The 16,525-nt window shown below is 48.7% G+C and overlaps 1 protein-coding gene and 1 long non-coding RNA gene across 4 annotated transcripts; both read left to right on the plus strand.

Moving 5' to 3' along the window:
- The first annotated feature begins 936 nt into the window (after window positions 1-936).
- Window positions 937-4,453, plus strand: LOC125702575 (uncharacterized). The gene is made up of 2 exons (XR_007380642.1): window positions 937-1,128; window positions 2,818-4,453. It is a non-coding gene; the product is annotated as an uncharacterized LOC125702575 (long non-coding RNA).
- Window positions 4,454-7,539: 3,086 nt separating this feature from the next.
- TMEM250 (transmembrane protein 250) lies at window positions 7,540-14,538 on the plus strand. 3 transcript variants are annotated; one of them, XM_048966353.1, is made up of 3 exons: window positions 7,540-7,718; window positions 8,556-8,733; window positions 10,379-14,538. In XM_048966353.1, exon 3 carries the CDS (start codon window positions 10,512-10,514, stop codon window positions 10,929-10,931), a length of 420 nt encoding a protein of 139 aa, XP_048822310.1. In that variant the 5' UTR covers window positions 7,540-7,718; window positions 8,556-8,733; window positions 10,379-10,511; the 3' UTR covers window positions 10,932-14,538. The 3 variants fall into 3 exon arrangements, with proteins under 3 accessions (XP_048822310.1, XP_048822308.1, XP_048822309.1); XM_048966351.1 differs by having other exon boundaries at window positions 8,620-8,733; XM_048966352.1 differs by lacking the exon at window positions 7,540-7,718 and adding an exon at window positions 7,914-8,384 and having other exon boundaries at window positions 8,620-8,733.
- The last annotated feature ends 1,987 nt before the right edge of the window (window positions 14,539-16,525 follow it).

Consider the following 16,525-nt stretch of genomic DNA (forward strand, 5'->3'; position numbering starts at 1 on the left):
ACCCTTGTGTGAAGCATTCCCTGCCCCTGGGCAGCGCCTGCATCCCCCCCCCCCCCCAGCAGCTGCTTTGTGTGGTTTCAATCTTCCTTTTGCTGTCCCTGCTCAATGCCCCCTCTCTGGTGATGTCACCCAGGTGACTCTGAGGCTGGCAACTCTGCTGGGGAGATTGATGGCAGCATTGCATCGATAAATCCATACAGACCTGAACCCTGTGATAAACGTGCAGGAGGTAAAGGCAACGGTTAATATCTTCAAAATAGGCCCCAGAGCCTTTGAGTGCAGCCAGGGAGGGAAGCACCAGTGACCCTTGTTAATCTTTTTATTGGCTCAGGAGCTATTGGCACCTTTCGCTGGCCAGAAATTTGCAAGCCTTCAGGGAGCAATGATTTCACAGTCGGGGGCTCTGAGAGAGAGAAAAGAAATCCCTATGCTCCTAAAATGGGCCCATTCTTGCAGATGAAAATTGACATTTTTGTTTGAACTTCACGACCCCCAGTAATCACAGTAATGGCTGGGAGCTGGGCACGGCCAGGACGGATGGGCCGGTATGGATTGCTGGAAATGGGCTGGGAAGTGGGAATGGTGGGGGCTGATGGCAGCCTGCTCAGCACTCTGGGGTGCTTCTGACCTGATCTGTGGGGTCACATCTGAATTAGGTTTGATCTCAGTCACTGGCAAAGGCCTTGGGATGGTGGCTGCTGGGTGCTCCCATCCACTCATCCACTCATCCATGTTAATCTCTCACCCTTCCTTTCCAAGTGTGCAGCCCAGGTGTGCAGCAATGCCACATGTGGGGAAGGCAGAGGGAGGGCAGTTGCCTTGCCCAGCTGATGCCTGTTACATGAATGGATGGGTGAGAGCAGCAGCTGGGAAAAGTGATGCAGAGCTTACAAAAGCAGCTCTGAGGGGGGACTGCACTGTGCTTCTTGGTTTTTAGGGTGCTAAGAAGGATCAATGAGGTCTCCCTGAGCAAGGTGGTGTAGACTGGGGCAGAGAAAGTGATGCTGTCCCTACTAAAAAGAGGGGAAATGTCTGAGACATCCAGCATAAATGCTGGGATGGAAGTCACAGAGGATGGCAGCACTATTGTTACCACCTGCGCTGTGCAACCAGGGCCAGGAATCAGCTGTAAGTAAGAATGCAAAATGGTCTTTTTACTTTTTAAATACCTCATTTACTTGGATAATATTCCATGTTATTTCAGGCTGCTTTCTTTGTGCATCTGCCACCCAAGCCCATACAGATGTTTTAGGATCCTTTAATCCTGACAAAGGACTTAGCGTTAAGGAAAAATGGGTTACATAAAGATCCTTATCTCCTTAAGAAACAAAGCACGTTTGGGGCATATTGTGTACAAAACAAGACTAAAATAGAGGCAGAGCATCCTGGGGCCACTTACCAGATGTGCAAGCTGGGTGACCTGGCTCTTGTCTGCCCCTGCTCCCTTTTTGGGTGATGGCATCCCCTGCTATGGGGTTTGGCTCAGGCTGCTGTTTTCTCCCACCCCGTCTGCCTCCCTGCTTCCCAGCATCCAGTTTTCCATCCCGTGGAATTGATGAAGTTCTCACATTCGTGTGCCTCTCGTGATTGATCCAGGCCACGTAAATTACCAAAAGAAGTTGCAATCCTCTGGGGTCTGAGGCAGAATATCAAAGGAGCACGGGCTCATGCTGCTTTAATTAAAACTTAGTTTAATTAAAAACCTTGAGAGCTTTATTAGACTCGGTAATTGATTTAATTTTCTTCTGGATTCTATTACAACACACTTCCAGCATGCTGGCTTTGGGATCCTGGCTGCAGGACCATCCTCCATCCTGGACAGCACCAGTATCCCCTGGCCCTGCGCTGCAGGAGGTGCTGGGGCATTTCTGCCCAGGACACAGGGAATCAAACAGCAGAGGGGGGGCAAAAAAGAAATAATCAAGAAAGAAATGGCACCAGGTGATTGTCTGTTCTATATTTATTTCATAACATCCAGAATTAATAAGATACAGGAGTTAAAGGAACCATGGCAACTGAATGCAGAAAGGGCTGTCCTTGTAAATAAATGAATTCATAAATAACTCACAAGTGCTGATATAAAAAGTCATGGGAATCTAATGCAATGTTAATGCAATTCAAGCCTTCCCTTTTTTTGCAAGCTGTATTATAATACAAGGTGCACCATGCTCTGCTCTGCGCTACAAGTGCCATTCTTAAGATAATAGAAGTTGCTAATTGTACCAGGAGCTGGGCTGTGATTGATGAGGGCTTCGGGGTTTTGTCTCTGCCATGTTCTCATTGGCAAAACGTTGCACTGTGAAGTTGAGGGCTGCTCTGCCTGTGATGAACTTGGGGAAGCTGGGGAGAACAGAGGTGAATCGTGGGTTCATTCCCAGCCCCACAGAGCTGGCAGCAGCCTTGGGCAGTGCTGCCTCCTGGCAGTGGCTGCTGATGGGGTCGCTTGGCTTGCTGGTGCCAATGCTTTGAAAAAAGCCAGGCTGAGAAATGGTCGAATGTGCCCGTGGAGTGGGAGTTACTGTTGCATTTGTTTGGAAGCAATGCTGACAGCTCTTATTTCTGTGCTCTCTGCGTTGATAAAATGATTTTCCCTTTGGAGGTAGGTGCAACTTGTCATGGAGATCCACATGTCCCCGGCCTGGGGGTAAATATAAGGAGAGAGGCAGTGCTCTGACCTACAGAGAAATCTGCCTTAGACCACTGCAGTGGTTTCTGTGTTTGAAATGACACTGCTTTTAAAGGTGGGTTTGTTTGAAGATGGCCTGATAAATCCTTTATTACTCTTCTCTCAATCTTTTTATTATTATTATTCGTAAGGCTGATGCTGTGTAACGATTTTGGAAAGCCCTTTTCTCCTTCACTGCACGCAGCCCAAACAGAAGCCGTGTCCAACAGATTCCTGCAAGGCACAGAGCTCCAGGAGCTTCTCCCACCCACCAGCAAGACGCTGCTCCGCACTGAGCACACATTCTCCCTGGGACGGACGGTACCGAATCCTCAGAGGACACAAAGTTGGTCCCGATCCCTGGGGTCAGAGGGAGGGAGAGGCGCTCGGAGCCGCCGCAACGCCGGGCCAGCAGCTCCGCCTGGCGGGGCGCGACCGCAGCGCAGAGCCAAACCCTGGGACGGAGGGGAAGCGGGGTGAGATGCGAGCTGGAGGCTTAACCTGTTGGTCTGAGGAATGCAGTGAGGGAAAGAGGAAAGAAAGAAAGGAAAAATTGCATCGATGCCTTCCACGCACCCCAATGCAAAGGAGGAATTCTGACACAGCGAACCCCTTGGTGCTGAGGGCACTGAGTGATGCTCTGTAACTGGGCAGAAGAAATGGTGGCAAAGCTGCTTTTTGTGAATCTCAGGAAAATGAACGCTGTCTCTAAACTTAGCACTGAACTGATGTGCAGTGGATGGCACCACTGATTCCCAGAGGAGGGCTGAGGGTGTGGGGGAGCTGGGGAAACACAACTTGGGCAAGTGGAGTCTGTCCCTGCTCTCTCCATCTCTCTCCACCTGTCCCACATGCCTGCTCTTTCCAAAAGTGAACAGGACACAGTAAGGACACTTCTCCATGAGAGCTTTATGCATGCTGGGCTGTTTCTAACATCAGCCAGCTCAGAGCTACCTGGGGCAATGCAGCAACAAGCGCTGGCAGGAGTCCTGTCCACACAAAGCAGCTAGCTCCATTTTCATTTGTTTTACAGACGGCTTCTCCCCCTCCACGTGTGAGCAGCTGGCTCCTGCTGCGACTCCAGCATCTCACACAACCACTGCTTCATCTCCTGAGGCGCAGGGCAGCGCTCCATCCCTCTGCTCACAGCGCTGCTGCAGCTCAAAGAGCCCCGCGAGCTGAGGCGGGCGCCTCACAGCCCTGCTGATTTGTAGGGAGAGCTGCAGGGCCTTGGAGCTGATACAGAACCACTGCAGGAGTGGGAATTGGTTCTGCTTTCTGCTACATGGAATTTGATTTGATTAGTCTAATCTATTGCATTATTCTTTACCACATGCAAAACTCTTCAACCTGATTAAAGCTGACATTTAAGCTAAGAGATGAGAACTGGAATGGAGTAATAAGGAAAAATTATTTCACAAGCTTTTGCAGTGTAGATTTGTTGGGTAAATCAATTACATTTAAAATTTAAGGTTGAGACTTGACCCTAAATCTCCTTCAAGGAAAAGGAAAGGATTAATTCCTCAATTTGTTACATTTTAGCTTTACAGAGAGCTTCAGCAAAGCCCACAGAAGTTTGTACAGGTGCTGCTGGTTTGGAATGGTGATTTTAGATATGAGTGGTAAGCAGCAATGAATGCTAGCTTACAAAATCTCACATCAACATGTTTATTGTCTTTAGGATCTGGAATTATGGCTCTAAGACCTTCCTAAGGCTATGGAGTCGCTGTGCAAGCAGTTGTTTCTGGGTCGCTGAAGGAAAATTGTGAGCTGTATACTGGATCCATTTTCGGCACACCCAGGTTAGTATCCACTTAATTTCTGCTGCTGACCAGATGGCATCAGAGCTATGCTTCTATACAGCACCACCTCTGTTTCAAATAAAAGGTGACAAAAATGATAAGCTGTCCTCTGTGAGGTTTATTTTGCAGAGAAGGGGGGAAGAGGAAGAGAAAGAGCAACGCAATGAGTTTATTCCCACAGCCACCATATGAACATTGTGATGTTTTGTGAAACAGATGTAGAAAGGTAATGGACCAGATAAGGATTTTTGGATTTGATTTTTGGAGATCCAGGTACTTCACAGGGTTGAATACTTCACAGCCTTCTTCACGTCAACCTGTAAAAGAACCCCTCCATAAAACCTTGCTTATGCTTGCAAAAATCAGATGTTTAGCCCTCCACAAGTAATAGTACTGAAAGCTTTTCCTGGACAGAGGTCAGATGCATTTTATTGTAAGAGCAGCTCCATTCTAAGTGCAAAAGGACAGAGCTGAAGGACATCTTAGCATGACCAGGCTGTTACTCCAGCTCCAGGAGTGCATTGGAGCTGAAGAGCAGGACAGGAAGCTGCAGCTGCGTTCAGAGCTAAAGAGAGCTAAAGGTCTCATTCACAAACTGAGCAAAAAAAGGTGGAGCCAATGCCTGCACTGAAATGCTTCACTTCTAAACTCATCCCAGATTGGAAGGAGAATGATTCCATGGGCGAACACTAATTTGTGTTCCACCCCAGACAAATGGGAGCAGGACATTTGTGTTACAAAATGACTGTGACAACTCAGCTGCTACGACATCTTGCCCCCAGCCCAGCAAGCACTTCCTGCATTCCTGTCTCAGCACACGCTGCATTGGCGGCTCTTCATGCGCAGCACCACGGCAATTTATCACTACCCGCTCTCCAAATTATTCTAGTGTTGATTAAATTAGTAAATGCAATCACAATCTGAAGCAAGTTAATTGAGAGAATTTATTTGGTCCTGACAGCTTTATGCATGTTTGATTAAGTATTATAAGGTTTGTTTTTGATTTTGCATAATTTAACTTTAAATCCTGAGCTGGGAGGGGGGGGGAGCATCAACTATTAATGACCAAAATAAACTCCTTTAGGATGCATATATTTGTGATTTATTTCTAAACACAATGCCTTCCAGATTTTTGTTGTTCTGTTGCCAAAGTGACAAATATGTTTAAAGGAATGTTTTGAGCAGTTTGGTTCACGCTGTAAATCTCATGAAATGTATACAATTCATTAAAAGTTTTGAAAGAAGTACAAGTTAGCATTTATATTGCAACAAGTGACATATAAATGTGTATGTTTGTCTTTGGAGCGTGCCATAAAATATATCAGCAGCAGCTAGCCACTGTGACTGGTACTAATGGCCCGCTCTCGGTGCTGATGATAAGTTTCATCACAAATCTTCAATGCTGTCAACACAAAACTGTTCAATCAACAGGAATATGAGTTGTGTCTTTAGTAAAATTAGCACGGGAAAGAAATACAACCCAGAGCCCTGCTGGAGTGCTGGGGGCGGGTTCTCTTTGGGAGGAAGCACAGACTTTTACCTCTTTGAATGTCAAAGCTTCAATTCATGCCTGCCCCAAGGACTGCGTATTTTTTATGAAGATGTATTCATTTAAGCAGGTCAACGTATTTCAGGCTGAAAACTGAGTACTGCTGCCTTGCTTTTTGTCATCCTGACCTAAGAAATGAAAAAGGGTGGTCTTGGCACTGACGCTGAGGTTTCACCCCCCCCCCCCCCCCCCATGCACACATGCTGGGGTTGTGCTGTGCAGGTGTTTGAGTGCTGCTGAAGGCCATGGAAGGCTTTGTCTACCTGGGGGGATTTCTGCAGGATACCAGGGCCCCCTCTTTGCAGTACTTGCATTCAGCAGCATCCCCATCTTTCTCCGAGCCGGTGAGACCAAAGTACCCCCATAATGCTGTTTCTTGGGCTGTAATTCCCATCTTTGGCTCCCTGTTACGGGCAACGGTAGGGGAAAATAAATGAGACGTGGCTCTCACGCTAATCTCAGTCACCAAACAGATGTTCCCATTTCATGCTATTGGGAAAACGCATCGGCTTCGCACCTCCCCTTCTCCCTCCCACCAGAAAGTACGTGGGAGAGTAGAAAGGGCAATTTGTTAGGATGTAATTCTCCCTTGATGTTCATCCCCTGCCTCCGGGCCCCTCATTGTGTTTGCAGAACAAAAATGCTCTGGGGGAGCAGGGGGAGCACATTGCAGACGGTTGGCGTGCAAGGAGGGATTTGGCCGGGTGCCTTCAACCGCCTGAGCCATGCAGCATGTCTTGTTATTGGCAGATGGCTTGAGTTATGATTATTTAATGTTTTTCCACTGTGGTAATGCCTAGAGAGCAAGCGGGGCAAGGGGCCAATAAAAAAAAAGTTTTGTATTCTTTCCATTACAGAAAGTAATCCCTAATTAAATCTAAGAGGAAACAGCGGGGAGAACATTTCTGTCTCATTATGTTGGTTCTTAAATGGGCTCCTCCTGTTTGTGTTCAAGGAACTTTTGGTGTCTTTTCAGCTGCCCAGAAGCCTTCGTTGTGGTGCGTCGCACACTGGGATCTCACACGTGACCACAAAGCCTCACTCTGGGCCCTGAAAGGTGACTCTGAGAAACCTCGTCCCCGTTCTTGTTGCAGGTTATTTATTATCACCGATTCACAATCCCCAGATATCCCTACCGCGGCTGTTCCTGCACCTCGTGGACTCAGCCCAATCCAGAGCCGGGTGAGCCGCGATAAGCGAGCGGCTCCGGGCCGAGCCGCCCTGCGGAGCACCGCCCGGTGAGAGCTGAAGGCCGGATTCACCTTCAGAAGCGGCTTTTGTCACTTCGCCTCGCTCAGCAACGCGGGCCCGCCGCCTCCGAGCGGCTCCACGAGGCGCCATCGGCCCTACGGACGGCAGAACAGGAACGGCAGCTCCGTACCGACGCGGGCAGCCAGACCCGCCGCGCTCTCTCCGCCCCGAAGCCACCCCACCCCCCCACCACCCCACGCGCGTTGCCCGAGCGACGCGGCGCCCTCCCGCTTCCGGCGGCCGTGGCGCGGTGTGATGACGCCATCACCGCGCGCCGCCTCGGCCGCTCCCTTCCCGCCGCCGCCGCCGCCACCGGCCGGAACCGGAGCGCCGCCGCTCCCTGCACATGCGCGGTGCGGCGCCTGCCCGTAGGCCCGGGCCTTCCTTCAGCCCGGGCCCGGGACGCCAGGCTTCGGCGGCCGCCGCCCGACGAAAGACCATGGGCAGGACGGTGAGCGCGGGGCGGCGCCCCGGGGCGGGGGGAGGCGGAGGGCAGCGGCGGGCAGGGCCTCATTCCGCCGCTGCGGCCGCTGCCGTTCGCCGGGGCCTCGCCGCGCTCTGAGGGCGGGCCGGGGGCCGAGGGAGGCCCGAGCGGCGGCCTGCGCCCCGGTGCGGCGGGCTCGGGGCTCGGAGCGCGGCCCCTTCCCGAGCGGTGCGGGCTGGGTGCGATGGAGGAGGAGTTTGGGTTTCTTCTCCTTCTGGCGCTCCTCGGTCGGCGCTCACCTTTATTTGTCATTGGCCCTCACCTTGCTGGGAGCCCTCGGAGGGAGGCGGGCTGAAGCTGAAGCCCACCGGCCGGCGGCGCTTCGGCATCCCGCGTTGTCGGGGTGACGGCAGCACGGCTGGGGCCGAGGTAGCTGCGTGCCAGGCCTCGCAGCGCTGTGCCTTCCAGCAGGCCCAGGAGATGGTGCCGAGCTGTGCGGATGCATCGCTTCCGCGTAGATTGGGCCTGCTTCTATGTATTCTGCTTCTGTATGCTGGCAGTGTATGTGCACTGTGTTGTTTCATACCGGAGCAGCTTCCGTGACAAAGGAAGTGACAGACCTGAGCTCGTTACCTGTAATTCTGCCCTCATTCTCCCATCCCTGCCTGTGCTTCTGGCTCTGCGTACAATTAGGTGATTTTTTCAGCATGTATCAGTGAGCTGTGCTGCGTAAATTACTGAGCATGTGAGCTTTCTTAAAATCTTGATGGGTTTAAACATATCTGGGGAGAAGCCTTGTAGTTCTGAACTTGCTAACGCTCAAAATGAGCACACTGAAAACTAATCTCTCCTTTTATCTTTTAGATCAATTCATGTGTAGAATGTTGTGAGTCTGAAGCACCTTAGCGATTTCTTTTACTCTTCCTAGGAGGCCAGGTGTCACAGGAGAACTTCACTCTTTCGTTACAAGAATTAAGTGGCACCCAGAAACGGCAGCGAACTTCTGACCTTCTGCTGGGTGGATGACAGCATCATTTACAATGTAACGTTTCTGAAAGTTTCTTGTTTGTGCAACACCCCTCTGCTTTTGGCTGCTATAGTGTTGGTATTTGGTGTTTATCTGAGGACAACAACCTGACAGAGTTTGTTTATGTGGTGGGCACGGTAAATGACAGTGAGTTGCTGCTGTTCAGAAGGCCTGAGTTGCTGCAGCTGAGCTGTTTGAGGTCTCCTACATTCACCTGTTGAAGGTTTTATCAGAGATAACCAAAACTCCTCTTTTAAGACAGAAACCAGACATGGAGTCAGCCTGCTGTTAACCCCAGAGCAAACTGTTGCTTATGCAAGTGAGGTTTGTTCTCTGTTACACAGGTGTGGTCTCACTGAGAGCTGTTATTGTGTTTGTGCTGTTCAGTTGCATGCTCCAGGCACAAAAAACCTGTTGTTTTTTGAAGCAGTGTCAGATTAGCATCTATCCACTTCATGTGCCTTGCAAAATACCTTCTAACACACTTCTGAGCTATTTAGCGTTTCCTTTTTACAGGCAGGAAATTATGGCAGAGAGGCACTTGAAACTACAAGAATATCTTTGATATTTGAGAACAGACCTCAATTTCCAAAATTCTTTGTTCATACATTGACTTACTTTCCTCTCTATCAGTGTAATTCATATAGAGCCAACAGATTTCTGCAACAAAGGGAAAGGAATTGGAACCTGGGGCCAGTAAAAATTACTGAAGTAACTTCTAAGTTACTCTGATTTTAATTTTAACAGTCATAGGATCTCACGTTCAACAAGAATCTGAATGCCTGGACGTGTGAGGAGGCTGGGAAGTCCCTGTTGTTTTCAGCATGATCTGATGCATGTATTGTTATTTCATAATTCCCGGAATTTGGCACACCGTGAGCCTGGGGTGAAGCAGGGAGCAGCTAATGGGCTGCTGCTCATCACTCTGATAACAGCAGTGTGCGAAGGATGTTGAGATTATAAATCCTAAACACTCCACGAGATTGAGATATTTATCTCTGCAGGTCACAAAAGGAGAAATAAACTGTTTGCTATCTTTGAAATGCTGCCTTGCCATTGGATGCAATGACAGCGAGACCACAGGGCTCATCCAAGCAGGGGGAGGTACATCCTGTGGGGTGTGAAAAACATGATTGCTTCATTGTTCTTGTGAGACCTTCCATTATTTTCAGTTTATTTGGTGAAGCTTTGCCAGGTTCTGACATGAGCAGAGATGTGTGATCAGCACTGTGCCTGGGCTGTAAAATTCACTTGGAAAAGCGTTTGGAGATCGATTTGTAAAGGCAAAACAGCTGCAAAGATCCAAACACATGCATTAATATGACTTTTGCATGGGTGGACTGTTGGGGGGCTGCTGTTTGATTAAGAAAGGCCTGTGAATTAGCCACCACAATCCCTGAATGAAGCTTTCCTCCTTCCTTTAGCAGCACTGTAAAACTTGTAGCAAGTTGAAACTTGCGCTGCCGCTCAGATGCTACTGGTTGCATTGCTTCTGGGGATCTGACTTGGTGATGGTGGAAACGATTCTATTTCTGCACGTTGGCCTGGGTAAACTGCAGGCAGATTGTATCTGACTGCCAGGCTGGGGAGTGCCAGCCCTGCTGCGTGCCCTCCTGCTGGGGCTGCTTCAACGTTGTCTTCCTTCTCTGCCTTCCTGCAGGTCTCTTCCATCCTGGCGACTCAGCAAACCCTTAGCGTTCCCAGGCTGCCGGGGCCATTCCGTGTTAATGGCTGACGTTTGATATGTGCCCTGTAAGTCCTGCACTGGGACTCGGTGACCGGTGGGGTGCCTGATGCCTGTAATCCCCATCCCCCGCCGGGTCCGTTCGTTCCACGGCCCCCACACGACCTGCCTGCACTCAGCCTGCGGCCCGGTGCGAACCACGCACCTGGTGCGTACCAAGTACAACAACTTTGACATCTATCTCAAATCCCGATGGATGTACGGATTCATTCGTTTCCTGCTGTACTTCAGCTGCAGCCTGTTTACCTCCATCCTCTGGGTGGCACTCTCTATCTTGTTTTGCCTTCAGTACCTTGGCATCCGGATCTTTCTGCGTTTCCAGTACAAACTCTCCATCATCCTCCTCTTACTGGGGCGAAGGCGAGTGGACTTCAGCCTCATGAATGAACTGCTCATCTATGGAATTCATGTGACCATGCTGCTAGTGGGGGGGCTGGGATGGTGCTTCATGGTATTTGTGGATATGTAAATAAAAACAAGCGCATGTGGGCTAAGAAGGTGACTTTTCTTCCATCCCCAAATTTGTCAATATCCCCTTTTCTTTTTTTTTTATATAAATTAATTTATTTATCAGTGCTACTTCTTATTGATAAATTAATGTACTTGTCTCTGGAATTTGTATTATTTTTTTTGTAAGGGTTAAGGTGCCATCTTGATGATCAAAGTGCAACACTTGATTGGGTGTTCGTTCTTTGCATAGTGTGAGTTAATATCCATTTCTTTTAGTCCATAGGAGCCTGCCTTGCTGCTGTTCCTGTATTCCTGTAGGCATGGAAAAGGCAGTGCATTTTCTGGAGCACAGAATCTAGAAAATCTCGTGCCCCACACTCTGAGAAAAAAGTCCTTACCCTTTTTCTGAAAACATTCCTTCGTATCTCGGGCATGTAATATGTATTCTACCAGACCAGTGCTGTCCTTTCTCTATGTAGTTTGCATTTTGCGTATTCCCAACTAAGAATATGGGGCCAAATTCAACAGACTGTTGTGCTTTTGGTTTTGTTGTCTTTTCTTTTTTTCTTAATACTATTTTTTAGATTAACGCAAGGCTTGCATTCAACCCACCTGTATCACGTTGTCCACTTTAATGTGATTATATAGCTTTGAATGGTTTTGTCCTTTTCAGGCAATTGATGCCAAGTAATTGAGTCCTACCCCAGCAGAACAAATCCATTGGAGTGATGGGAGCAGTGTTCAGTGTCATGAAAATGTCTTGAAATTCCCAGTCATAGCAAAATTGTTATTATTTTGCAGTGATTATGGAAACCCATTGCGGTGGTTTAGATGTTGGTGTTTGGTCCCGCTCTTCCCTGAGTTGCTTGGTTCCAGTTTTCTCATGGAAGCACTTCTGTCTTATGGACAGCGATGAGATGAGGCTGTCTGACCTGGGAGAGCTTGAGGGCGCAGTCTGAAGGGCAGTGGTTGTTCTGCAGTTACAGACAGCTTTCTCTCCTATCCTTGCTGCAGTGTGAGTGGTGTCACTGGACAACTTTCCTCACAGCTGAAGAAGAGAATTAAGCGCTAAGCTTGGTGTCACTGGTCCTGATCTGAGATTTTGGATCGTTCCTTTGCAGGCAGTTAAGTAGACCAGATCTTGGCCTAAGTTTTATTTTGATCCTTTTCCCTTTCTCCCCTGAAATCGCTGGAGTCAATTGCAATGAAATAAGCAAGACTGGAAATACGTGGCCATTCCCCGATTGTCTTTAGTTTGAGATGCGAGTGGATTGAGAGCAAAATCAGTGAGCACAGAGGAGAGAACACTTAGTGCTTCAGCCTGTATTTGTGTGCATGTTGAAGCCTTTTGCTCACATGCTCTGATTTGTAGCTTTACAGATGCGAAATAGGAAAGCTTCTGTCTGAAGCTGAAGCAAAACCAGAAATTATCTCATTATCAACCATTACAGTACTGGTGTAATATAATGCAAACTGGACACATAGAGCTGAATAAATGATGGACAATGGTGGTTGTGGACTTTAGATTAGCCTTGTGGGAACCAAAGGCTGTTTCTGCAAGAAAGTCTTGGCATCATGTATGCCACAAACTGCAGTTTCTGGAAGTTTTCTCATAACTGTGGAGCTCCCCAGAGCTCTGTTCTGGGAGCATACTGTGGTCCACAGGGCCTTGATGTCCTGCAGGTCCCAGCCTGCCTGCAGGTAGGGGCAGTTCCCAGTAATTCCCAGCCCAGTACAGCTGGGGTGCTACAGCTCAGGTTGTATGGACTGTGTGACTTTATGCTGGAGAATTTCTGTAGGAAATGTGAGCTGCAGCTGCCAGCAAACAGCCTGCTGTGTGCTAAGAGGCACCCAGCAGCCCCCTGGTGCCAGCTGTCCTGTGTAGATGGAGCAGCACAGGCTGCAGGTGTGGTGGTAGGACCCTGTTCTACCTTGAGTGACTTGAATGGGTGAAGGGGGGATTTGTGCTGCAATGCTCCCCACCCAGCCTGTTCTGGCTGCTGCCTGCTCCTGCAGCAGTGTCCAACCAATAGGCTCTGTTGTACCCCAGTGCCTTGTGCAGCCTGCCCATCTGCCCTCTGCCTTCAGTTTCTACAGAACACACGAAGGAAAAAGTAGGTATCCTCATCAACTCACCACAGAGCAGCGTTTGCCAAGTCTGCAGGTGTTTGCCAAGAGAGCTTGGGGATAGGTTGCTTACAAGACAGAGGATTCCCCATTCTTCCTTTACAAGCACAGCCTAACATATAGTCAGATTGCCCTGAATCATGAGTGCGATTGCCCACAGAAATGTACAACTTGAAGATTAAATAACTGAGGAGACCTCGGAGGCAATGTGAAGTTGGAAATGCTCTCAGTCTTGGCTGTTAGCAGCGGTCGGACACCAAGCAGTGCTCGGGCAGTTGGATGCTCCCGGCCTGGTGGGGGAAATGAGGTCCCTTTGAAGTCATGCTGGCAAGGAAGAGGAATTAATTTTCAAATGATTTGTTTTACGATGCAATAATTTGAACATTTTAGATCTGTGTGAGTGGAGCAGCATTTGGCACCTTTACTGCACTTCTTCAGAGCATTTTCCAACTAGAGCTAATTAAACCTCACAGCATCCCCAGGAGATCGCAGAATAAGGAAGATCTTGGTAATGATTCAGAATTTAAATTTGGTGTTTTTGAGGGTGTTTTTTTTTTTTAAGCTTTCAGGACTACATTGCCAAAATATATTTTCTGAAGCAGCTGAGATTCCCTGAATTGCTTACCAGCACAAACTGCAGCAGGGCAGGAGGAGTGCTAAGCACGTGCAAATAACGGTAAGCAGCAGTCAGAGATGTGGCTGCTGGCAATGCTGGGTCATTGCTATGGAGTATCTTTTTTTTTAAATTGTTATTTTATTTTCCCCATTTCTTTTCACTGAAAAACTTGGCATTTTTAATAAGGGGGGCGGGAACAACTTGCTGGAATACAACAAATAAGAAAACAGGGGCAGGAGATGGGCTTTCTGTTTTTCAAGAGCCCAACAAGTGGCCAATACTGTCACTTGCCAGAAACATCCTGTGAAGTGGGGACCTGCAAACTGTGCCCCACTGGGAGCCTTTATGTTTGGGAATTTCTCTGCTCTTTCCAAAAGTCGGTGCTGGAAGGGGTAGATCCGGCTCTGTAGTACATTGTCTTCCTGTCTTGCTGTCTGGCTGTAACTTTAAAATCTTCTGAAATATTCCTTTGGCATTCCTTCACACTGATTCCATCCTGGACAATGAGAGCAGCTAGTTTGTTCCCTTTTGTGTGGTTGGGTTTATTTTCTTGCCACGTTTGGGCTTTAAATGTTGCTAAAAACAGGGTTAAGAGTAATGAGGATTTGGGGGAGCGTGTCCCCCAGACACATGCCAGCTCTGCCCTGCTCTTTGCAGCCCCCCAGGCACCCCTGCCCACCCAGAGCCACCAGGTGCCAGCTGTCCATCTGCACTGTGTGGGCTGGTAGTGGTTTGCAGTGGCAAGGTGGCTTGACCTGTTAGCCATTGAAGTGCTGGAGTTTCGCCTCGTTAACTCTTCAGAACTTGCCAACAGCTGGTGTTTGGGGTGCTGCTAAATCCCGTATGAAATGTGCCACCCACATTAAACGTATCTTTTTTATAACATGTTGATGCATCGATTGTTTATGAAGAAAAAGCAGCAGCTCAGTCCTGTGATGCTGGTACCATTCTGATGTGGGGGCAGCCCGGCTCCTCCTCTCAAAAAGGCACTGAGCTTTTGCCTTAAGGCCTTGCCCAGCTAACAGCTCGCTGTGATTCCTCCCAGGGCTCTCATTCCTTGCTGGTGTTGCTTCTTTCCCCCTGGGGTTGTAGGAGGCAGCATCTATTACCAGGCACAGAGAGCAGCGTGGCACGTTTACTTCCAGGAATGGTTTGTCTGTTCTGGAGGCTCTAGCACACGCAGATAGCACGCTGTTCTAGGGAAGAGTTGCTGGAAAATATGAAGCCTTGTTAACTTTCCATGATTGTATTTAGCCAAACAAGGTTTCCATAGCTCCTGGACGGCTCTGCTGCCTGGGAAAAAAAAAAAACAACACAAAAAAACCCCTCTCATTTCTTCACCTGCCAACTCCCTGCGCTAATTTTGTCTTCCCGCTTCAAAGCACTCATCGTGCCCAGAAAATGTCACTTCAAAGCAGAGTTCTGTCCACTAATGAGTCGGTGAAAAGTGTTTGGTTTAAGATGCTGGGCAGTTCTCATGCTGTGCTGAGCGCTGCTCTGAGCTGAGGGTCCTCAGGGCCTCTTCCCCACATCCCCCGTTGCGCTGCAGGAGACTGCAGTGCTGTGGGATGGAGCTGTGGGGCTGCAGTAACTCAGCCCCCAATGCCTGCAAGGGCCAACGCTCCCTCACGTGGAAAATGCAGTGTGTAACACCGAGAGACAAATAGCAAAGTCCTCAGCTGGTTCCTCTGTGAAGACAAAATCGGCCTCCCCTTGGCCCTGCTGAGAGTTCTGCCTGAGTAAGGACGTCGGGATTATGCATGCTAATTAAATGAACCACCCATCCCTCTGCATCCTGCTCTCCTCTCCGCTGGGAATCCCCCTCTGAGTAACTTGCTCCCCCTGAGGAAAGGAGCTGCATGAAAAATCTCCCAGATGGTGAATCCGTTAGAGAAAATCACAATCTGTTTGGGGCTGTTTCAAACAAAAAAGAGCACCGGAGACGCGGAGGAATAAATTTGCTGTTGCAAAACCATTTGCTCAGTAATGGGGAGAATTTAGATGGGCAAAGATATTTTTTTTTCCAGAGGAGTGTTATCTCCTTTTGCCTCCAAAACTGAGCAACGGTTTACAGCATAAATTGCAGTGTTGCATATGAGGAAAGCTGCCACTGCTTTGCTGCAGCCCTGGACCCACTCGTGCCTGTAGGAAGGAGCTCAAGGGAAGGAGCAGCACTTGGTCACATTCCAGGGTGTTGGTAGGGCCCAAGGCACAGAGCTCTGTTCTGTCCCTGCCTGGAAGCATTTCACTTGAAATCCAAATTTCATAGAATGCTCCACGCCAAGAAAAATTCTTCCAAGGTTTTCTTTTCTTCTCTTTTTTTTTCTTTTCTTTTTCTTTTGTGTGTGTGTGTGTGTAAACTTCAGATGAAAGCTGCCTAATACTTTCTTGGAAATGTGTTTGCTTACAGTTGTGAGCAACACAGGCACTGTTACTTCCTTCTCCTCTGTGTGAAGCTGGCTGGAGGCAGGCATAGAGCATGGTGTTGTGCAACGTGTCGGGGCGAGGGGAGCAGCCTGCATGGTCACACTGGCACCATTGTAGAGGTGAGACCTTAGCAAAACCCATGGAAATTCCTGGCTTAAGCTAGGTGCAGCTTAGGGGAGATTCATGTGTCTTCAGGATTTGGGGAGCTTGCTGAGCTTCTAGCGCTGAGGGTCCGGCTGTTCTCCTGTGCTGCAGCCCTTCCTAACAAACCAAGCTGGTGGCACTGATTTGCCAACACATTCCCCATTTATTGTTCACCAGAGCATCAATTGTGACAAATAAACAGAAGAAGGCAGCATTTCGCTGAGAGCATTCAATGTACTGATTAAGAACTGTACTAAGAGAGCGTGAAGTCTGTGAAGGCTGCAGAGCAGCCATGGCAG

This window comes from Lagopus muta, chromosome 19 (genome assembly GCF_023343835.1).
Source record: "Lagopus muta isolate bLagMut1 chromosome 19, bLagMut1 primary, whole genome shotgun sequence".
Classification (NCBI taxonomy): Eukaryota; Metazoa; Chordata; class Aves; order Galliformes; family Phasianidae; genus Lagopus; species Lagopus muta.

What these genes read in the sequence shown, in the direction of transcription:
- TMEM250 (XM_048966353.1), top strand. Translation starts at nt 10,512, where the DNA reads ATGCCTGTAATCCCCATCCCCCGCCGGGTCCGTTCGTTCCACGGCCCC.